General features: G+C 45.6%; 2 protein-coding genes across 4 annotated transcripts; one reads left to right on the plus strand and one right to left on the minus strand.

Moving 5' to 3' along the window:
* Positions 1-731: 731 nt before the first annotated feature.
* Positions 732-20,087, minus strand: tmem63c (transmembrane protein 63C). 3 transcript variants are annotated; one of them, XM_040200355.2, is made up of 23 exons: positions 19,937-20,087; positions 13,594-13,819; positions 12,186-12,265; positions 11,070-11,157; positions 10,374-10,411; positions 9,596-9,738; positions 8,839-8,890; positions 8,639-8,747; positions 8,397-8,470; positions 8,197-8,277; positions 7,995-8,115; positions 7,672-7,805; positions 7,458-7,580; positions 6,273-6,426; positions 6,086-6,192; positions 5,432-5,518; positions 5,271-5,336; positions 4,997-5,159; positions 4,790-4,895; positions 3,987-4,154; positions 3,775-3,887; positions 3,613-3,687; positions 732-3,259 (listed from the first exon to the last, which is right to left on the minus strand). In XM_040200355.2, the coding sequence occupies exons 2-23, from the start codon at positions 13,801-13,803 to the stop codon at positions 3,017-3,019; spliced, it is 2,535 nt and encodes an 844-aa protein (XP_040056289.2). In that variant the 5' UTR covers positions 13,804-13,819; positions 19,937-20,087; the 3' UTR covers positions 732-3,016. The 3 variants fall into 3 exon arrangements, with proteins under 3 accessions (XP_040056289.2, XP_040056291.2, XP_040056288.2); XM_040200357.2 differs by lacking the exon at positions 19,937-20,087 and adding an exon at positions 15,760-15,874; XM_040200354.2 differs by lacking the exon at positions 19,937-20,087 and adding an exon at positions 14,686-14,885.
* A 537-nt stretch (positions 20,088-20,624) lies between these two features.
* zdhhc22 (zDHHC palmitoyltransferase 22) lies at positions 20,625-23,414 on the plus strand. The gene is made up of 3 exons (XM_040200367.2): positions 20,625-20,799; positions 21,574-22,131; positions 22,219-23,414. The coding sequence occupies exons 2-3, from the start codon at positions 21,576-21,578 to the stop codon at positions 22,494-22,496; spliced, it is 834 nt and encodes a 277-aa protein (XP_040056301.1). The 5' UTR covers positions 20,625-20,799; positions 21,574-21,575; the 3' UTR covers positions 22,497-23,414.
* The last annotated feature ends 70 nt before the right edge of the window (positions 23,415-23,484 follow it).

A 23,484-nucleotide genomic window follows, 5' to 3' on the forward strand; every position in this document is an offset into this window, starting at 1 on the left:
GAGGAGTGTGAGGCGTGACCAGAAGCTCCGAGATGTACTCAGGGGGGATTAAAAGTTCAAAAATTGCTACTTTGACCCAGAATCGTATGTAAATACTAAACGACACATATTTATTAAGCAACATTTGCATGCTGAAACGTACCGTGTGGAAGGGACAATATGTTCGCTGCAGGAGGCCCAGAGACATTTTCTATTCTGAGCATCTGGGCAGCAGTAGACGAGCGACAGGGCACCCAGAGGAATTAACCTTTCGCTGAGGAGCACGCTGTTGCCACGGGTGACCGGGGAAATGTGTCTTTCGGACTCTCTCTCGTAACTCGCAGCAACGAAGAAGCGGGGCATATCGTGGCAGCCGTGTAATGCTGTTTTCTTTTCAAACCCCTCGCTGAGGAAAAACGACTGAAACTAACCATTCCGGCAGGATGGGACTTACTAAAGCCCCGCTTTGCTGGGGACAGCATCTGCTTTCCTGCTGATGGTGGTTTGGATCAAAGCAGATGCTCGTGCGACGGATCGCCACATCCACCCTGAGATGTGCTTTCAGGGATCGACCTTCAGCGTGGTGTGTAGCGAGGCTAGTTTGTATGCAGGTGCACTGCTGCAAACACTAAGCTAACACGCACTGAATTCATCAGCAACCTCTCCCCACCAGCACTGTGAAATGAGGAGGTCGTCATTCATCATTGACCACAGAGGAGGAGAGCAACACGGAGTTCATGGCACAAGATGAGTGGATTGAGCTGAATTAACTTTAATTTCAGATCACAGCACTTCACTTTTGACAGATGAAAACTCGATGACAAAACGGGCCCGAAAAAGATCAACCTCAAATGCAGTCTTTCCTTTAATCTCGACCTTCATGTAGATACAACAACCCACATTTTACAGCAGCCTCACACACTGTATGAAATAAAGCACTTATGATGCACAAGACATGTCTGGAAATCGAATGAACCTCCGAGTGACCGGATACAAGTACATTTAATGATGTTTCGAACCCGCAGGGTACGGTGGTACTTCACATGGAGACTTTTAGAGATGCTCTTTGATTTTTCCTCATAATTCTCTTTAATGACCACTCTGGCTCTGCTGCCAGCTTTCCTCTCTTTTACACAGCATGATGGATTCCATGTAAAACGTAGCAAATAGATTTAGTGTTATGCCACGAATAAATACACAGCCTCTAATTTTGCTCACTGTCAATCTAACGTGTTCAAATGAGACAGAAACGCCACACGCCTTTGAAAGATTGTATCCTCGGCAGAAAGTTCTCTCATACGTCTTATATGAGTTCAACAACAATGATTGAAATCCACAAAGGCACCAACGAGGACGTAATACCAAACATCGTAAAGAAGTGACGGAACCGGTGTGAAGTAAACAAACGGTGAGATTGCTTAGTTTGGAGCTTGACTGTTAATCGCTTTTAAATGATTCCGTACTTGGTTGAGAGCTTTTAATCAAACCACATAGTGTTTATCAGCAGACGAATTCTGCTCAACGGTTGAACAGCTTCAGAAAAAGCAAGTGGTTGACCAGGACTTTATCAGGACATCGAAACTAATCCGCAGTTGAAGACCATGAAGCTGCAGAGAAAGGCAGCAGGAGGACCTTGTTTGAAGAGTGAGCCTACTGCGTATCTGAGGACTAACATCCCGTTAGCTCTTCAACACGGCGGGTTGTTTGTTTGTTGTTGTGTTTTCATCTCTTAGATGTTTCTCCGCCCTTTAGTTTTCAGTTCATGCAGCATATTTCAGGCCATGCTGGATTGTCACACGAAAGAGGGTGTTTGTTTTAAGGCACAGCAAAGAGACACGAATAACTAACTATAATCAGTGTCTATTCAGGAGAAGTTCACCCCTCCACAAGAAGGAAGAGTTGGAAACACACGCAGGCCGACAATGAGATCAACGCATGTGAAACTCGACCCTCTGGTTCAGAAAAGGAGTCCGTACCTCATTTATACATGTTACTTTGTCAACATGCATGCAAAAATGTAAAAATTGAAAGAATTAATTCATTCCTCTGCAGAGGATTAATATTCTCACTGGAGTTTCTGTATATTTTTCAAAATATTCTGCAATTTGGGATGGAAACCTTTTTCGGTTACGGCCAAGAATTAGATAAGAAGATTAATACCACACAGATAGAAAGTGGTATGGGTCTCATCTAAATCCTGGCAAGAAAGTGAACCAGCATGAGTGCTGAACTATACCTTTAAAATGAAGAACTGATAACATTTTGTTGGATCACATAAACAGTCAAAACCAAAACAGCGTAATAAGGGCACACGTTACTAAGACGGGACAGCTGCAAAATCCTTCAACAACCTCCAGTAGTCCAACACAACGCACAATATCAATGGCACGGAAAATACTGTAGCAAAAATAGCGACCTCAAATCGACAATAGGTACAACGAGCTTCAGGTATACGGCCGGGCGGCTTACAGCACATTACAGTACATGTCCGAGTTACATTCGGCCCCCTCCGTCTGTCTGCTGTCTCGCTGCAGATGGCTTCACGACCAGCTGCTCACCACCCTCAGCCCCCCCCCCCCCCCCATCCTCCCCCAGCTCTGCGTTCGAGGAACCAGATATCACCCGGACCACTCTGCCGGGCCGAAGCCGGCTCACACCACCCACACTGGCAGGTCCATGTCCAAGCGGCACGGAACGGAGAGAGTGGCTCTGATAGCAACCCGAAGGCAAGTCCCCCCACCCCCCCCCCACCCCAAGACCCTTCCGTTTACTTTTAAACCCTTTTGGTCTTGCAAGCGAAGTCACAGGAGAAGTTGCGATCCCCGTCACGGAGCATCCGGTAGTTTAACTGAAATAATCTGTACATCTTGGGAGGCATCGTCCACAGAGATGTTTTAGCAAATTGCTGTCTATGTATAAATTGTGCATTCTTTCATATTCAGGAGTCGGGAGCATTGCAGCATTTTAGCAATCTGTGCCCCCCCCCCCCCCCCCTCAGGGTGAAGGACGTGTGGAATCAGCTTTGGGTGTTTCGGTGTCACTGGAAGCCTACGGCGCCGCCCACGAGGCTGGAGCAGTAGAGGTCCGGGGGGTCTTGGAGTTCAGTCTCGTGGGTCCGGGCGTGGCCTTCCTCACACTCGTCCTCGTCCTCCTCGTCCTCCTCCGCCGCGCCGTGGCTGGAACTCTGGGATCTGGCCATGGCGCCGTAGGTGTGGTGAGCCGGGGACGGCATGGGAGTCAGAGCCAGCTCTGGCTCCAGCAGCACCGAGGCCACAAACAGCTGAGGGAGGACGATCAAAGTGTGGTTAATGATGGCGTCACACAGTAAATCACCCGTTTTCCACCGGAGTATATTCGATGAAAGCATGATTCATGTTTTGTCCTCGGGTTTGTTTACCTGACCTGCACTCATTCACCAACTCAAGATCCACATCCACAACACATTTTTAAGTCTGTCTTGCATCCAGTCTTAAAAAGTAAATGTCAATTATCTTAAATGCAGTTGTGGATACATTTAACCTTTGCACTTTGAAAGATCATGCATGTTTCTGCTTCTGTGATATATGCAGAGCATTTGTTTAGTCTTTGACGGCAAAATGTGACTATGAAGAGAAAAAACTGAGACTGTGGTACACTGGAGGCAGTAGTGGATGTTACAGTAGTCCTGTCTCCGTCGGTAAACGTCCCCTCCGCTGGCTGATCAGACATCTGAAGCAAACAAAAGCACATCATTTGTTCAGTATTAGCTCAGTCCTCAGCTGGACTTGGTGTGCGTGGGGTTGCGGCGGAGCTGACCTGATAGCTCGTGGACTTGTCTGGCTGCTTCCTAAGGCACAAGCGGAACAGGCAGAACGCTACGCAGGAGAGCAGGGACACTAAGGTGAAGAGGGTGATGGGATGCACTGGGCCTGTGACAGCAAGGTGCAAGAAATCACAGCTTCATAATGCCACAAGTAACGAAGGTTACGGACACTGTCACAGGACACAAGCGGGATTGATAAAAGTACCTAATCGGAGCATTGAGAAGAAGAGCAGCCAGAACATGCAGAGGATGGGGGCCAGGATGACCTGGCTGATGGCCGCCTTGTGGATCCGTTGGTTGAGTTTAGTGGGAACGTATGCGTAGTAGATGTTGTATCGGTCGACCATGTGCTTCAGGATCACATAGAGCAGACCTGCAGCGGCGAAGAAAACACATTCAGATGTCCAAAGCACTACAGTTTTGCGGAAAATGGACGACGGTATTGATGACTTGATGTGTTACCGTTGTAGTAATAATGAACCTCAAACACTGAATATGATGCTCAATGCAACGCTGAATACAACGTGAAATTGCATTGTTGTGACAAAAAAATAAGTCTTGCGTTTATTTCATCCAAACGAATCATTTTCACCCTTATCTTTGGGTGCCCTCTGTTGTTACTTTGTGTTTCCAGCCAATGAGGTTCAACATAACCAGCGAGATTATCCACCTCAGCTCTGCCCCCCCAGAAGAAAAAAAAAATGCAGACAGCCGCCGGGGTGAAACGCACAGAGCAGCAGGGTAGCATGTGTGATAGGGGCCTGTTCGCACTAGTTTTTGACTGCAGTGGCAGGAGACAGGAGCAGAGTGGGCGTCTGGCTCGCAACTCACTGTGTCTGGGTGTCTGGGACTACAGCAGCGAATTCACACAGTCTGCAATCGGACGGGCAATCAGCAGCGAGGTTACAGCATGACACACACACACACACAAGACCAAGAGGGAAGGCGAGGAAAGACGGAAGGTGGAAAGGACCGGGTAGATGGGGATTTTGTCGGAGTGTTGCTCACCAAAGGGCGTGATGATGGGACAAGTGATGCTGTAGGTCATACTGACTGCAAAGATGCACATGGTCCAGGCGTACTCCAGACCAAACTGGAACTCGTAAGCCTGGCTCTGCACACAAGCACACAGCGCGTTCATCACACAGAAAAATCTAATGAAACGCCAGTAAAAAAAAAAGCATTTGAAAAATATATAAATAAGGCTCCTCTGACCCGTTTGACGTGAATGCGCTCCGCCTGGGACTTGGCGAAGCAAAGGCGGAGGGCGTACACGGTCAGCGCCGGGATGCGGAGCAGCTCCATAGACGTGCCAATCAGACTAGATGTGATCACGTAGTTCACAAAGAATGCACCGTTGTCGGGAAGAAACACGCATCTGCAGCGAGAAAACAAAAAAAACAAAAAAAGGGTTTGCCTGCGACTGAAATGTTTTTGTCTCGAGTCAGAATACTTGAGGGTTTGGTTAAAACAAAAAAAGAGTTCTTACTGGAATTTCACCTCCTTTTCACTCAAGAAGTTGACGTCGAAGAGCCATGTGAAGAACAGATCCAGACTATAGACACAAAAATCAGAAGAATTCCATGAAGATAGGCATGCAAATGAAAGTTATCTGTTTCTGTCGTGGCTGCGGATACGCTGATTGTGTACCTGGACAGACCAAGTGAGGGCAGGATGATGACCATGAAGACCAGCAGGAAAAAACACTTGTGCATCGTCACTTGGTTCTCGCCAGATCTGAGACATTAAACGAATGACAAGGGATTGTAGGGAACGTCGTCAATGCATATTTAGTTGTACAAAACATATCAAGGCAGTTCCCTTCCACATAGTAAACTCAAAATGGCAAATAATGAGACGTGAAATCAGCTGAATCGAAATGTAAAGGACCGCTTTTCACTCCAGAAAACCGTTCATTTGCATTTGCTCGTTCGCACATCACGCCTGCACAACACGTTTGTGGGGGTGATGTAAAGAAAGGGAGCTCATTGGTGCTGTGTGAGGTTGTCTGCTAATGCACAGTAAGTTCTGCCCCGCCTCCCGCTAGTCACCATGTGCCTTTCCCCTGTGCATGGGCACTACAGCGCATACGATTATCCTCACATGGAGATCTCTATGACAACCTGCCTAGAATATCAGTGCAGGGAGGGGGACCGAGAGGAGGAGGGAGGGGATTAAAAGAGCAACAGGCTGAAAAAGAAAAAGAAAATAATTGAGACGGGAGACGGAGAAATGCCGAGAGTTGAGAGGAAGACAGGAAGCTACACGTGAAGGTGTCTACTTGAAGAAGCAGAGGACTCAAACCTGGTCCAGTGGGACTCAAAGAAGGCGGAGTAGTAGACGATGAAGGGCAGGAGTACCGAAAACGCCCACAGCAGCAGGGTTGGGAAGAACTGGGTGATGACAGGGCTCTGGATCGAACAGATCAACCATTCATTAATAAAAAACTAAAACAAAGAGCCGCGCTGACGCAGTGGCCTCGAGCACTGACCTGCAGGCTGTCCACGGGCCGCGTGACGTTGAACTTGTCCATTGTGTTGACGATGATGGCGGGAGTGGTGAGGAAGAAGAGCAGGAGGAAGAGGAGGATGTTGAGGAGGACGCATCGGAGCCACCAGCGAGATCCGCACACTGACAGGTTTTCCCTGGTGACGGGAGGAATGACGACATTCAACACGCGATCGCGCGGCACGGGACCGACGGAGCACTTAAGACACGCGACCGGCCCCCGACCGGCCCCCGACCGGCCCCCGACCGGCCCCCGACCGGCCCCGTGTGCGTTTGTAAGCCTGAAATAGACCAGCTACAGACTTGATCTGTGGGTTTTGATGAAGGAACAATAGTACGTGCTTGACCCCTGACCTGCTCCAGTTGGCTAGTTAGTGCAGGAAACACAAACACACCGTAGCCAATCAGACGTCGAGGCACGAGCAGCGAGCGATGCCGTGTCTTTCGTTAATACCCCATACGTATGCATCACTCAGTCGTTACATAATCCCACTGCCACGGCTGCATTTGTCTCGTTCCTGAGATAAGAAACGTGCCTCGTGGCTAATTCAATCACGGAAAGGGAATCAGCTTGAATTGTTTTTTGAGATGCGCTGAAAAGAAATTCCGATGAACCGTGATTTAATTATTTAGTAATCTGGAGGAGCAGCGCAGAGCTCAACGGGAAAAGATGTGGGAATATTATTGTGATTTGTGTTCCATTTGTCTAACGACTATAAAGGTCTATCATCACAAGCTAATGTTGGATCATAAAATGACTCAAAGCACTGGTTTAAAGTCCAGACACAATCCAGAGCGTTTCAAAATACACCAAAAGATTTTAATTAGGGGGGAATGTGTTTAAATGATGCGACAGACATGTGGGAGTGGATATTATACGCAAAATATGTGTTTACATGCGCCTCCCTCAGACCAAAGAGACATGCAAGTGTGGTCATTAAATTGCTTGTACTTTGGGTTTGATTGTGACTGTGGCTGCTTGTCAGTCACTGCAACAATGCATGCTGGGATACCTGCAACCATGCACAGAATATGTATAAATATATATAATGGAGGGGTGGATTTATCGCTCGCTATAAAAGCAGTGGTCTCGGTGTGAAAAGGGAAAATGAAGTTATTTAGGAAACTATAGCAAACTATGCGAGTTCCAGGTAAAGTCAGTACCGACCATATGATGTCACTGGGAGCAGGTGCGTAGTCCACCTCCCATTTTTGCGAGTGCACCACAGTGGTGATGCTGGACTGCTGGGGTCTGCGACGGCAGCGCACACAACCGTAGTCCTTCACAATGCTGGCGAGACGAAACAGGGGAAATCTGCATCAGCGTTCACGCGGTTTACGCGGCGAGAGGAACTGACCAACACGTGCCGTCGTTTACTCACACGGCAGTCATCCTCTCGTCGCGAAAGGTCACAAAGGCAATGCCGAGCCTCTTCATGGAGATGCGGCTCTTCTCGGCGTTGAACTCGTCCGTCCGCTTTTCTTCTAACTCGCCGTAGTACTGTTCTGCATCCACCTGCCAATGAGAGGGAATCTTTCATCCTCAGAAAGATCCTCCGTGTCCAAGAGTGAGGCAGGATACGTTGTTGCTGCATGTTCTCATTTCTGGATCTCAGCGCCACCCTGTGGTAACATACTTTCTGTGCAGCACAAGCCAGTTGCACGTCCACACAGGCAGTTGCCTTATGAATAGAAAAAAAAGTACCTGTTCAAAGCCACACATGTCGCAGCAGAATATCTGAGCACACGGATGGGTCTTGATCATGATCTTCCCCTCCTTTTGGGCCTTTGTGGCAAAATACAGCCGGCCTTTCATCGCCTTGCGCCTGAAGAAGACAGCATCCTCAGACAAAGAGTGTCGCACTGAGCCCAAGTTGTGTTGGTCCAACGTAATGCAGCAACTGTACCTCTCTGCGTCCAGCCTCATCAGCTTGTGGACGTCAAAGCAGAATCGGATATCGGTGACAGTGCAGCTGGGGTAGGCCTCACTGGTGGATGGAGCAAGAGGAGTTAATCATAATGAAGGCGAGGATGTTCCACATGTACAGTGGCATTGTGTCGTTAATTAAACAAAATGCAAAGGAAAAAGACGAAAGAAGACGTGTACTGGAAGTGTTTGGTGATGAGTCCGGGGTCGGAGATCTCTCTTGGTATGGAGGTAATCATCAGTGTCCTAGCTACCTGAAACACAGCATGTGATCACCATGAAAAGCAGTTACAATAAACCGAATGACAATTTCCATTTCTACAACGTTCCATGATATTTGAGGCGCCCTTATCAGCGTGCTAAAACACAAGAGTCGAGACTTTGACTTTTTCTGCAGTATAAAAATGGCGATGGTGTCGGACCTTCTCGTCTTCTTGGTACTCCAGCCGTATCAAGTGGTGAGCCATACACAGCGACGTGATGATGAAGTAGACCAGAGCCAAGACACTGTGGAGCCACAGAAAGCCGTCCCTGTTCCACACAAAAAGGGTTTAAACAAACATAGAGATGTTTCTGCGCTATTTCATGACATTTGATGTCATTTGCAAAACGTTAGACTTACTTTGCACTAACATTAGCCAGCGTTGTTCTCCCAAAGTTTTCAGGACTGTCTCCTGTAGTGATAATGAAACATGACGGAGAGAGAGACGCTGTAATGTTCTAAAATGACTAAAAGGGAAACTGCTCCTTTTGTGCCTGAATTTCCATCCAATTTAATGACATCTTTCTCATCTCAACGACATTTCACACTAAATTCAATCAGTGCAGTCATGGCTGACTCTGGAGGTTCAGTTCCGGCCGTCTTTGTCTGCTGTTACCATGGCAGCTTGTCATTGGGTGTTGGTTTATTTAATGGCCACAATGTCACACTGGTTCATCAGATGACAGCCAGCAGTAGTAAAACTTAACAAACCGGCCCTCATGCTGTTATGGAAACGATGACTCAACACTTCCTACAAAGTAAGCACGCAACTGCCAAAAACTGCATTTTTGCTGTTATTTAAAACGTTCTGCACTATCCAACCCCTCACACCGATGTGTGAAATGAAGCCCCTCATGAAGCCTAATTCACCTCATTATCTGGTTCATTTTAAGACACCTTTTCAGTTGATTTCAGCTTTGACCCTAATTTCATATATGCAATTCTTTTTTTTTTATAAACTCAGTTTTACCACAGATTATTTCTAGGCCAAACGTTCCGTGTATTTAACCTACACATCCTTTGGTGGTTGTCTGTGTGGCCTGGCCTCTCTCCCTGCGTGATTTCTCCCTCGGCTTTTCATATAGTCTGCCGGACCATAATTTAAAGAAAATCATACCCAGGAGGTTCCCAGAAAAGTTGACGGGCAGTATTATGGCCAGAGACAGCAGGCAAACCACCGTCATGAGCAGGATGATGTGGCGCTGGAAAGACAGGTATGTAACGGCGTCAATGCCGCATTTGCTACGGATCTCCTCGTCCCTGCAGAGACGGAGAGATGGGGAAACTATCAGAACCCCTGGATGAACTATTCAATAGATGCCAAATGCTCTTTGACACAAGGCCAAAAAGAGAGATTGTTCTTGAGGGGTCAATAATGGGTGGGACACGCCTGTAAATGCACGCGGCTCTATCTGTTGCCAGGACAAATCAGAAGTCAAATTGTGGCTCTGCTTCGGTGCCAGAAGCTGTGGTTGCCAGGGAGGTTCAGGAAAAACCCAGTGTCACAAATATAGAACCAAAAGAAAAGCAACAAAAAAAAAAAAGCGGGGCTCGGCAGTCACGTGGCGGCCCACACATTGCGAACTCTCAGGGTGGGTTTGCATTTTCCTAGGGTGAGCCGCTGGCACAGGCGCAAAAAAAGAGACACCCATAACACGGTGGAAACCATGGGTATCGTGGAAATCATATTTCCTACAGGCCTAGATCGGCTGCGTGCAGTCAGACATGCAGCGAGAGCGAATGCCCAACGGGGAACCACGGCAGCGGCGGTCGCACGAGCCCACAGTCGTTTGTTTTTGTTGCTAAATGACACATTACAGGAGGCTTTACGTTCGCTGGAGACGGAGGACCAACAAAAGGATGGAAACTGAGATGAAGGAAGGATAAAAACTTACTTCATATGGTAAAGGTATGAGAGCCATGAGCAGAAGCCCTGGAGAGAGAGGAGCATCGTAAAGAAAAAAGAAAAAAAACATCCCGCGGATTAGTTATTAACGATGATATACGACATACGTACACAACTTTGTGCGCACCACATCTGCTTGCTTCATCTACTATTTGCATAGCAATAAGGTCTGCACACAGAGGGGGGAGATTTAATAGGTCTAGCCTGGAGCGGTAACAACTTTACTGGGCACAGGGCGATGACTCCGTCTGACTCTTATGCCGTTTATGCACATGCAGGGAGGGACCTCAGTCGCACAGGTGTGATGGAGTCACACGGTCCAGCTGAGGAACGAGTCAAACTTTCCTCCTTCGACAGTTGACGCGATGTCATCTTAGACAAGTGGACAAGTGTCATTTGTAAATGAACAGTGACAATGGTATAATTCCTGTAAATAAAACAGGATCGGGAATACTTTCCCTTTTTTTTTTAACCTTCTGTGCACTTTCATTAGAATAGACAAATATTTTAAGAGGTACGGATGAGTTTTAGGACACATGAACTGTGATTTGTTTAGACAGGCGGTGTCTGGGTGTTTGTTTAGAATGAAGTATACTTTTAAATGATCTGAAAATGCCATTAAGGGGTTTCCTTATTGCTTTTATGAGCTTATAAGAAACTCTAAGCCAAATAAAACAAAGCTCACCATGTCCTTGGTCTCAGAGTCAGAGGGGCTGGACTCTGACGGAGACTTCTCTTTCTCATTCGGTTCTCCATAAAACAGGGAGGTGAGACTGAAAAGAGGACAGTAACAGTAAAGACGGGGTGACACTGCTTTAGACAGCCGCACAGTTTCAAACTCTGTACAGAAAGATGACATGAAACACACTCAGTACGGTCGGATCTAATAAAGCCGGTGTGATGATTGCATTTGTGGATATTGCTTTCTGGGTCCGTACCACTGACAGTTCAACATTGTGTCAAATTAGGAAGCATAATTCACTCAGAGCAGACAGATGCTGCTCGCCCTCGGCTGCCATGAAGCCGCTCCGCTGAAGAGGCGACTTAACTCAAGCAGAATTTATTGATTTACTAATTATAAGCTCAAACAACAGTGAACCATATTATAGTCCGTATAGTCTAACAGGTATTGTCTGTGTGTCAACGTCTCTTTGCAGTAAAGAATTGTTCAAAACTCCAGTAACTTTTATAAAAACCTGTTTAGAGTTGAACTATAACCAGAAACCAGTGGATGTTGAGTATTACAGGCAGGGTTAAAAAGTTAGAAGCTATTGAGAGATGACTTAACACAAAAAAACGCCAGCCTCATAGTCTTGTCCTTTAGGTTTTTCAAGGTGAAATAGACAAATATTGTTAGGTTTAAGTCTTTAAATATGAGAATTTGCTGCTTTTCTATATTTCATATTCGTGTAAATGGAACATATTATGATTTGAGAAATATCTATTGGGACAAAACAGGCAATTTATTTTGAGAATTAGTTCAATCCAAAATGGAAATAATTATTAAAATAAAAAAAAAGGTGATTAGTCCATTCATGCTTTTATCTTTATGTTTATATATATACATACATACATACACGTTAGATGTGCAAGTCTAATCTGTGTTAACACATATGCATTAATGAAAGTAAATGATTATTAGAAGCAAAGGCTGAGCAGCTCTCTGCAGTGCTTTGCCTCCTACGCTGTACCATTACTCCTCAGCAGAGGGAGCTGGAGGCCTCGTGGTCAGGACTCAGGAGAACTGTTGCCATGGCTCACAAACCAGAAGCGTATCAGCGTTTGTGCGTGATGGATTCACCTGTCGTTCTCCATCAGCAGAGCTAGGCGACCGTAGTCCCATGCAGCCTTCCTCAGGCACGAGAAGACGAGTAGCAGGAACTATAAACACAGAGCCAGAACATGTGCGCATGAAGCTGCCGAGAATCTGAATTACACAATCGCACAAACACACACAAACAACAGCACATCCAAAGACTTTCCATACTGCCGGACTTGAAAGCCGTGGCCTGTCTGTCTGTTGTTCTATGTCCATAAGGAGCCTTCATAAAATAGACGGGTTCAGAAAGCAGCAGCAATAATGAGCCATCGTCTTTCTGGTGGTACGTGGTTGTCTTGGAAACAACCAGAAACGGGTCAGCATGCACACACACAAACACATGCTGTGCACCACTACTAAAAGGAGTGCGGTCAAAAGCAAGAATGAATGTGAAAAGCCTCCATTCTGCCACAAATGGAGTGGCAAAGAGAAGCAACACAATGATATAATGATATATTACACAATACAAAATTCATGCTTAACAGCTCTTGTTAAACTCAAAGAGCATAATTGAGCAATAAAGGATGAATGTTGACAAATGGAAATAAACCGTTAATTTGAGTTTAGAAGGCATTTGGTTTTACTGGACAAGGATAAAAGCAATGTTAATAGGAAAAATCCCCCCATTAAAGATTCATTCATTCATGGCGATATTGCGCTACGTGTTCACATTCACCGTCAGGGTCAAAACCCCTTCATTGAATAAGAATCCCTCCGTTATCTCGCTCTTTTGCCAGCGTCTGTCTCCGTCCTGTTGTTTCCGTTTGTTTGGTCTTCATGCGTGGGCCTGCTCTCCTCAAGTCCCACAGATAATTATTATTCTGTATGATGATGGAATTGATGCAGAGGCGTGCTCCCATAACCTGGGGGGGGGGGGTAACGCTTTGACTCATGCTCGCCCGTAGGAGACAGCTGTTGACCCTGCGTGTTGTCTTGACAACGAGGCGGCGTTAACATGAGGCAATTAAAATAGGGAGGTGGCAGATTGAGAGTGATATCAGCGCAGAGATCAAGCCCGACAAGGCCTGACCCCCCTGTTTGTATGCGGAGACAGCAGGAACATACGCATTTATGTTTATAATCAGCCATTTGATAGCTATGAAATGCAAATAATGTGTGTGTTTATAACCAGATCCAAAAGCCTTCACGTAAAGAAATGTTAAAAAAAAGTATTTTGCAATTGTAAAGACATTTCCTGGAGAAAATGAGAAATTGAAGTGTTCAATAAAACGCAACATTACTCTTTCTGCCGTGCGTGTGTGTGCGCGTGTTTGGAGGGAATACGACACATCTACGATGCCAATGATACATTTCTAATGGAGGAAACCCATGCAGGAGGGAAACGTCATGCATCCCCATGATGGATGGGCGGACGCGCGCAAGTCAGTACCATCCAGAGCACCACATTGATGGCGAGGACCGTGGGCACGCCTCCAAACGGCAGGCCCTGGAGGACGCTGCTGCGGGAGTGCGACCGGTAGCATCTCTCCGCGGTGCCGTTTTCATCCCCGAAAGAATCCAGGAAGCTGAGAGCGTCCAGCTCTGCAGCCGTGCCCTCCGCAGAGGGCGCTCTCGTCACCAGCAGCTGAGCGTGCGCCATCAACGCTGGAAATGATCTGAAGGAAAGAAAAAGATACAAAGAATTTGACCAATACACCCGAGCGTTGAGACTCGGTTATCTGTCCTGTTGAAGCTTGCGGATGTTTGGGTTTTAAACACAGTGATTCAAAGTGTAATCACTTTGGGTTAACTGATCATTAATACACTCTGTAACAGTACAATGATTGTTTATTGAGATTGAAGGGACATTTAAACTCTACCCTTTCCTTAATAGCAGCTGTCGACACTCTTTAGATAATGCTAAAAGCTAGTTGATCTAGTGTTAGTAATCCTGAGTCCTTTCTACTTTGCATTGGAGGAGAGTCAGCAGACTGAATCATTAAGAGGGTTAATGTGACATTCTTGTTTAATGGGTCAACAAACTTCTCTGTGCGTGTACTCCCCATTATCTTCACACACATAAAAGCTGTCTAATGCTAAATTAACCCGGCATATTTCACCTTTAACAAGCCATTGTTTGATTATTTCTTCTGAGACCTGCCACTCGCTCTAAGTGCAGTATTGATTATTATTGAAATGATAACCATTATTCTCTCCACAGCTACTGACTGCCGTGTCTGTTGAAGTGACAAGCTGATTGGACGGTGAAAAACCATGAGACGTGGATGAAAGATGCCCATTCAACCATATTTCTGTTGTGGGATCTCAGTTTAACAGTACAAAAATAAAAGCTTAAACGTGTTCACTCCACTGCAGTTTTAAACAGCTTGTTAAGGATCGGACGTTTCTGTGAATGCCCTCGTCTGCAGAGGCAGGATACAATCATTCACTGCCACGACCACAGAATGGAGGACTGAACCATCTGCACAGATTCGATCAATACACTCCACAACCAGCTGCTCAGCTTGTGTACACTCCTCACCTGATAAACGGTCCGAGGAAATGGAGCGTCAACAGAGTGCCGACAAAGCCTTGCGTCAATACGGCGAGCGAATATACATCGGTCATCAGATTTCACCGGAAAAGGCAGCCGGATTCCACGGGATCTTTGAGCGACGGCTGCGGCAGTAATCCCAAGAGGAAACCGCATCGCAGCCCTCCGCTGTCCAACTCTCGCCAGAGATGTGAGGCAACAAGAGACTGAAGAGGAAGCTAAACGCCTGATAACTGGCACACTTTTCCCATCCCAAACCGTGGTGTGATTTATCACTGCGCCAAATGATGTCACTTCCTGAGAAGTTGTGGGGAATTGACCGAGCGGCACTTACTGAACGTACATGAGGATGTCTGGTGTTTGGTGTGGTGTGGGGGGGGAAGGAGGGGGGGTCGGAAAGGTCTTATTTCCTTTGAATAAAACCCGGTGCTCTTTTAGCACTGTTGTTGTCTTTATCTTTCAGCTTTGAAACCATAAAGCCTGCAGTCAATATTCAGATGCATCTGAGCCTCCCCGTGGAGACAACTGGGGAGGAGTTCTCCTGAGGGTGGACCACAGAGCAAATCTATAATGTACACACACACACACACACACACACACACACACACACACACACACACACACACACACACACACACACACACACACACACACACACACACACACACACACAGTCTGCAGTGTTTCATTTATATCTATATACAGTCCTTTGATGAGTCTTGTTTCACATTGTCATACAAGCTGATGGATACAATAAAATGAATATTTAAATAAAAGCTATTGCTTGTGATAACACTATGGTGATACTGTTTGTAGCACTTGGCTGTTCTTTAATAAATTCAATCATCACATAAAAAGAAAAAGGGAAAAGCAAACCGCTCTGCGTGTTTTAATGGCAACAAAACAATCAAATCGGAACTGCGTGGACTGTGACATACAGCAAGCGCAGCTGAATTAAACAGGATTGATGTCTTATTTGGATGAAAATACAACTACTATACTACAATAGCTAACTGTAAACTCAAGCCCTCACTAAACCTGACATGCGACAAGTAAACAGACCTTTATAGTCTCATTGTTGTTGTTCTTCCTGCATCAGACGGGTCGTTCACTTTGAGCTCGGCGCCGATGCAAACAGCTAAACTCTCCCTCTCCGCCTCCACAGCGGGATGCTGAGGGATACAGGCTGGCTGTGTGTGTGTGTCTGTGTGTGTGCGCTTCACACAACATTCGGATAAACGTCACTGCATGACTCGGCGGTTTTAACAACAACAAGACTTTTTTCTCTGTCTCACACGTCTTATATAACCCCTCAAACATGCTCACAGGCATCCCGCCGTATTCATTTTGTCTCCGGCTTACTGAACTCGACAAATCGGAATCTCTCATCCAGCTTCCGAGCCGTCGCAGCAGATTATAGACTGGTGTTCGGTTCGGTTGGCAGCGCGCGGGAGATGTCTCCTCTCTGCTCGGTTAGACTGTTAGTCAGTACGGGAACAGCGAGCTGGTGATAAAAGAACCGATTTTCAGTCAGTGAAGCAGAAAAAGAGAAGAAAAAGCTGGCTCACGTCAGCTCATTGCACCGGAAAAAAACGCTGAGGCATCTGTATGTGTTTCTGCCTGTAGTTGTGTGTGTGTGTCTGTAGGTGTGTGTGTGTGAGAGTAGGAGATCAGATATCATCATCACGGAGAAAAAACAATTTAACTGTAAGTCAGAAGGTCGATAACTAGCGATGGACCCTAATTCAATCAGGATACATTTTCATGAAACCAGCTTCTTCTTTAGCCTTTTTTTTCAGTGTTGTCAAAAACTGAAACTACTTTTCACAAGCTTAAAACGTGTTGAACATCCATCCAGTGGTTTATAAGACATTAAACTAAAACCTGTTTATGCCGTAGGAAAAGTAAAATTAGAATTCATCATCTTGGCGCCATAGATATCTTTTGCCAATATCAATACAAGAGTCGTCATTCAAAATTAGTAACTTGTGCTAAAAAGAAAAGTGGTGGAGGTCAGTAAAATAAAATAAAGAAAAAACGTGACAAACAATAGTTTTTGAGATATTATCTGTCTAGACCGACTGGCATTCACCTTTGTGGTTTAACACACCGAGGATTTACTGTCCTTTAAATCACTTGAAACAGACCCCTCAACAAGTGCTGTGTCATGCATCCAGAAGCTGAATCTATGTCGCCATAAACAAAGGAAACATTGTTGCATCTAACAATTCGGTAGCGTTGGGTCGTGTTCCCAGCTGCACCACAACCCAACGATGAACATAAACCATTTGGTGGACAGCCGCCCAAAAAGAGCTTTTTCTCTCATCATCAAACATTCAGTCGGACCAGGATTTATTGCCTGCCTGAGGGAGTGAGATTGCTCCGGTTTCGGCAGAGAGATGAACCATAAATAAAAATGTATGTGAACTTGCGTTGACTTCCAAACCTCTGCTTCCGTATCAGCGGTCAGCCACTGTGAGATAAAGACTGCAAGCCAAAGGAAAATAAATAAGTAAAAGAGTCAAATCTGAGCTGATGTTCTCCTCTTGAGTGTGTCCTTGTTAAACGTGGCGTTTTCTCTCACCACGCTACCTGCATATCAGGGGGGGGGGTCCACGTTTCCCTTTCTCAACCACGTCATCTCAAAAGGTGTCAGTGCCGGTACAATATTCATGAGGGATTGTTTTAAGATGTGCTGTGCATGTTAATCTTAAAAAACTGAGCTGCTGATTATGGAAATCCTGCTGGTTTAAAAGGTGTTCTGTTAAAAGAAACATGAGCCAATGAGACGAGATGATCACTTGCGGTACGCGAGGGGCATGGGAGCATCCTAAAGAGGCAACAGGAGGTCGACAAAATAACAAGAAGATTGTCTTATTGCACCAGATTTGACCAGCGCTGTAACAAGTCGCCTCCAGATGATCGATGCTCTCAATCACTGTACATGTTCTCTGTAGCCCCCCCCCCCTCCCCTACATGGATGGTTTTAGGTGGCGGGTGCTGTTGGAGGTTGTGGATAGACAACCCTCATCAAAGCCAGCCCGAGGGGGAAAAGTGGGCGGAGGTACAATCTGCTCACCACCTGCTCGGCGGAAGAGGAAGGAGGCTCCGCTCAGCCTCCTCACTCCTTTCTCTCCCCTCTTTCTGTCCACCACGCAAGCACAGATCAGCGAGGCGTGTCCGCACGGGGCCCACGGCTACTGCGGCACGCAGCCTCTTTCTTAAAGCCTAAATGAGCCATTGCATGAATGGAGTGATGATGACACACACGCGCGCTCGCGGGCCGTGAATCAACAAACCAAACACCTGCTTCCTGTGTGTCTGCACGCACTCTGCGGGCCCCCACGGGAGGGGGGGGGGTCGCCGTCTGCCGGCCCCACTGTTGCTGTGCGGACGGGGCCGCTCCTCATCAGGGCCCACCTGAGCTCAGGGAGGCAACGTGTGCTGGATGAACCGAACTTGGAACAAATAGCCGCAGAAGAGTCTGTGTTTTCTCTGCAACTTACTCCCACGTCTACAGAAAGAAGTGCAGACGCTGCTCATGTAACAGATGGCCTCGGATACTTTTCTACCCTTTGTAAGCATCTTAAATATATCTAAGAGGAATACACGAAACAATCGAAATACTGCGCCTCTCAACACTGAAGTACTGTGGAAACACATGAAACGGATTTAATTTAAGCAGGTGAACTACTCCCCTTTTTAACATTAGAAAACACAAAGTAAAGGGAAGAAAATCCAAAGAAACAGGCTTAGCGGATGATTCTCTTATACTTGCCACTTAGCGTCGGCCTCTTTAGCAGTTAACGATCCATATCCAGAGAATCCATCTCTACAGAAATCCCCTTTTATCAATCTCAGCTCAGTTTCTCCTGAAATATAAATAAGTGGTTGGTACTCAAAGGTGACCTGCGTTCATTTGCTCTCTGCCTACTTAGTGTGCACTCATCCTTTTGAAGTGTTGGATCTCATATTAAATGCATGGAAAATCTTTTCATACATACATTTAAAATGATAGAGGGGTTTAGGCGGAGTTATCAAACACAATTAAAAAGGTCTGGTGAAAGAAAGTTGTAGTGTCAGTTTGAATAGATTCCAATGGGGAAGAGCTTAAAAAAAACTACCAATTCCTGGAAACATCTCTCTGATTAATGAACAACACTGACTCAATTTAATTTGATCTCATATGTGATTGAGCTGTTTATTTACGGACCTCATCAAAATAAATGTAGCTCTATTTAAATCACTTTTAACCCTTTTCCACATGCATGGAATTTGTAAAGCTTTTAAATGCAATGCACGGATGATCCAAAACCCATTAGAAATCTGACATTTTAAAGGCCACTTCCCCTCGTCACAGTCAGGTGCAAAATGGCAGGAGATGTTAATGGAATATGGAGTCTGCTTTGGTTCTAAACATTACAAGAATACAACATTCGACCAAAGCAGACATGTGTTTATATCAAAAACGGAGTTATGAGTTACTGGCAAAAGAAACGTACTTAGTATGGAATCAACTGTGGCCTCAGTTTATCACAAAAACGCCTCCTGGAATGTTTTATTGACAGAGGCAACAGAGCCAATCGCAGCGTTGAAACATGCTGAATATCCAGCAGAAATAAAGATTCAACAGGTCAAAATACCTGCTTACTTGACCAATAGAAAAACAACAACAACAGGCAACTGCAGAGAGAATACAACCACAGCATGGCTGTAACCCCAAGACTCATATGCACTGTTCCTGTTATTATTATTACTATTATTACTACAGATGGGAGTTAAAGTGACCGAATCAAGGTCTCCCACACAAATACTCCCCCACAAATGCTCAATTAGGAACAATAGACGTGGTGTTTTGGGTGTAATAGCCGGACACGTTGCCAAAGACGACGACCACCTGACCAGACAATAACAACGCAGCACAACAGTTGCAGGCGGCGAGCGTTTTACGACGGAGCGCCTCAATTACACAAATGCTATTTTTCACAACCGAAAGACAACGTGCGTATCTTTCTCAAATCACACAAATTCGGCGACTGTGTTCGGCGGCTGACTGCAGCCCTCGCGACAGTCTGCGCGCCCACCTTCCTCCTCATCCTCATCCTCCTCATCCTCATCCACCTCTGTAACTTGATAAAAAACGATTGCGCCACAGATTGCGCATTCAGCCGCACCAGTCCGCGTTTAGATCCCTCGCACAGATATGCAAGACATTCCTTTTTTAAATCACATCGCTCACCCTCAGGAAGCTTCCGGATCGCTGGTGTCTGCTGGTTTGGGGTGCTGATTTTTTTTTTTCTCCCTTCAACACCAAGAAACTCCCACCTACTCAGGGGCCGTCTGACAATTAAACACCTGCCGGGAGGCTGCTGAGGGAGCGTCAAGTAATGCGTCACCTCCGACATCTCGTTTTTGACTCTATTTTAAACATAGCAACAACCAAAAATATATATTATATATATATATATATTATCAGTAATATTATTGTAAAATAATACTTTGTCATGTCAGATTGTGTCAACCGTTTAGCCTTACTAGCCCAAACAAACTTAACAAAGGTATTTTCTAACCAACCTTGACTACTATAGAGTTCACAAGCTTAAGGGTAAATGCACTGATCGTTAAAGTAACACAACAACAAAATGTGTAGCACCCATAGAGAGTGTTATCACATGCAAGATACATTTAATAAAAGCAATTAAAGAATATTTTGCTAATAATAATAATCATAATACTTACCTAAGTGGCCCTCCAAGATGATTTAATTGAATTATCGGAATAATAATATAACCTCTTCCTCCACATCAAACAATCGAATCGAAATAACAATACGCAAAAACCTCAAACACCAAAAAAATGTAATTTCCCACATCTTCTCCATACGTCAGATGTGGGCTGTTACTACGAGTAAAACTACACGGCCAATTACAAGGAAGGAAGCACAGACGCACCCAGGCCAACAGGTGGCGGTAGAGAAAGGACCTGACACCCCAATAATAATTTTTAAAGAAAGGACATCAACGTGGATCAACATGACCTTCTCCGCGTTGGAATGATCCGCGGTGCTGAAAGGACAGCTCCCCCGCTCTCCAACACCTGCAGGTAGGCGACTGGACACCACGAGGATGGGGATGTTTTAATCGTGTCGTCATGGGAACGAAATGATTGACGCGGTCGTGAGAAAGAGGAGCCCGCGATAGAAGGCTGTGGGTGAGCTATGATATCCAGGGCAGTGATCAACCTAAATCGAAGCTTCCCACCGCCGTTTTCATAAATGGATATGATCGCCCGTTCGGGGGGTTTGGCCCCTTTCATTCCCCTCTTTAGGTGCTTTGATTATCCGTGATTTTCTCATCTGATAAAGATCACAGAGAAAAAAACCGAGATATTTTTAGTATTCTCATTGGCCCCTTAAAGTCCCTAGACTCTACAGAAAAATCTGGGTTTTCTTCTAAGCTGCAGACTTTGTCTTTATGATCTGAGCAGCAAGGGAGAAGATTTTCATGATCAATGTGCTACTTTCAATGAGACGCTTCATGTAAATAGTCCTCAGGTAACATGAGGTAACAGAACTGTTAAAGCAATCTGTAAGAGTCATCACAAGAAAAGATTATGTTGTGATAATAATGCGTTGCTACTGGAGATGCCTTCTATAAAATTATCATTTTTAAAGATTTTACTTATTTTGATGACGTCATGGCCAACAGCTCAGACAGAATACATTTGGTTAGTCTGTAACCTTTCACCTTTCATCCTTCCAAGTAAACCTTTGAAATGGAAATCTGTTTTGTATAGAACTGCTGCTACATAATCACTCCTCTGCGGTTCTGGCGGTTTCCTAATAACATTCAGCTTACCGTGTCTTCACTCTCACAGATATGTTCACCAGGATGTTAAAGCTGAGGCTCCTCAATGCCGTAGCGCCGGCCTACTTCTTCGTGGCCACGGCAGTCACCTTCATTTTACACTTCTGCTTCTTCATCCCGACGATCTTCTCCAACCCGCACGCATCGCTGAGCTCGTCTACAGCTCTGCACACACTTGTTTTCCTTTTCTTGATGTTCAACGCGTTGGGGAACTACATCATGACCATTAAATATCCCGCCGAGAGCGCCAATGAGACCGTGGTCCCGGTGTGTTCGGCGCACTGCTCGGACAAAGTGGACGCGCACTACCTCCTCAACGGCCGCCACTTCTGCAAACTGTGTAAGAAAGTCATCCTCAAGCGGGACCACCACTGCTTTTTTACCGGGAACTGCATCGGTAACAAAAACATGCGCTACTTCATCATGTTCTGCATCTACACATCGTGCACCTGTTTGTACTCGTTGGTTCTTGGCGTGGCCTTTCTAACAGTGGAGTACTCCCTCTCCTTTGAGAACCCGCTGACCTTCCTGACTCTTCTCCCACTCTCCACCGGTTACTTCTTCACAGGTGACTGGTTTGATTATTCTAACCAAAGCAAATAATTCCAGATTTAAGTTGACTTAATTCTTAATCCCCCCCTCCCCCCACACACAGGAACAATCTCGGGCCTGCAGTTGTTCCTGGTGCTGATGCTCTATGTGTGGCTGGGCATCGGCCTGGTCTGCGCGGGCTTCTGTTGCCAGCAGGTGCTGCTGGTGGCCCGGGGACGGACCTGGTGTCAGATGCAGAGGGGCCAGCTCGTGGACAACCGCAGCCCTTGGAGAAGCAACCTCAAGGATGTGTTCGGTACCCGCTGGATCCTCGGCCTCATCCTGCCCGTGCAGACAGCGGAGACGGGCTCTGAAGACCCAGATGCACATAAGCAAGACTGAGCGAAAGCCATGTCGTCAAACAGCTTCCCGTAGGTCACAGAAGTGGCGCTAGCTGTAGTAAAAGGCTTTCCTTGGGATCCGTGTGGTGATTGATTTGACATGCGAAATGGATGCATTATAACTTTTGCAGTAGTTTATGAATTAATTAGCCGGTGGCATTCATTACTTTAAGGACAAGAGCCATGTATCGATGTGAAACTTTTGAATAGGTGCATAGCGTAAGTAAGTAGCTTTTGATAAGGCAATAGAAAGAGTAAGAAGTTGGTTGTCTGGGACCTCCAGCAGTTTTTCATGCATCAACATATAAAGACAGCTTTGCATAAGTGCATGCATTCCCAGCTTCATTTTTATATATTGCGTTATTGATTTAAAGGCCTGCACCAGTTGGTGCTTTGAGATTACCAACCAAGTGTGTTGCTCCTTGTGGGCTGCAACAATGTGACATTCAGGAAACTTGGGGTAGTTTTCACAACAATAATCTTCTTTTACATTAAGGGCTAGGAGGCAATGCATGGGGTCTATAGCATAAACTGCCAGGCTTTACACCATTGTTCTGACATTAAACTGTCACATGTTGAGACTGATTTTTACTCAAATGTGCGGCTATCTGCTCCTCGGTGAGAATGGGTTGGGGAAAGACGAAAGATTACCATATGATTATTTCCAGGGTATTATTCACAATGTGCCATAAACATGTCTTATACGCTTACAGATGACCCCGAAGACGATGTATTCAATACACTGCTAATAATAGGGTCTTCTGTTTAATAAGAATAAGAAGAAGTTTCACTGTAATGCTGCTCCTACAGCTACTGACGTATTCAACATCATGTTGAAGCTGTTTTGGATTTCAATAAATATACTTTTTAGAGCTATTTTGTCTATTCCTGTTATACCAATAAAAGTATTAGATCTTAACAAGCAGATGTTGTGTGTTTTTAACGCTCATTCTGATGGAGGAAGGAAAGTGAACTAAACAACAGCAAAG

The sequence above is a fragment of the Gasterosteus aculeatus genome, chromosome 15, assembly GCF_964276395.1.
Source record: "Gasterosteus aculeatus chromosome 15, fGasAcu3.hap1.1, whole genome shotgun sequence".
Classification (NCBI taxonomy): Eukaryota; Metazoa; Chordata; class Actinopteri; order Perciformes; family Gasterosteidae; genus Gasterosteus; species Gasterosteus aculeatus.

Coding starts and splice junctions, on each gene's coding strand:
- zdhhc22 (XM_040200367.2), top strand. CDS start 21,576: ATGTTCACCAGGATGTTAAAGCTGAGGCTCCTCAATGCCGTAGCGCCG. Junction 22,132..22,218: donor CACCGGTTACTTCTTCACAG/GTGACTGGTTTG, acceptor CCCCACACACAG/GAACAATCTCGGGCCTGCAG.
- tmem63c (XM_040200354.2), bottom strand. CDS start 14,771: ATGACCGATGTATATTCGCTCGCCGTATTGACGCAAGGCTTTGTCGGC. Junction 8,748..8,838: donor CTGGCTAATGTTAGTGCAAA/GTAAGTCTAACG, acceptor TGTGTGGAACAG/GGACGGCTTTCTGTGGCTCC. Junction 8,116..8,196: donor ATGAGGCTGGACGCAGAGAG/GTACAGTTGCTG, acceptor TGTCTTCTTCAG/GCGCAAGGCGATGAAAGGCC.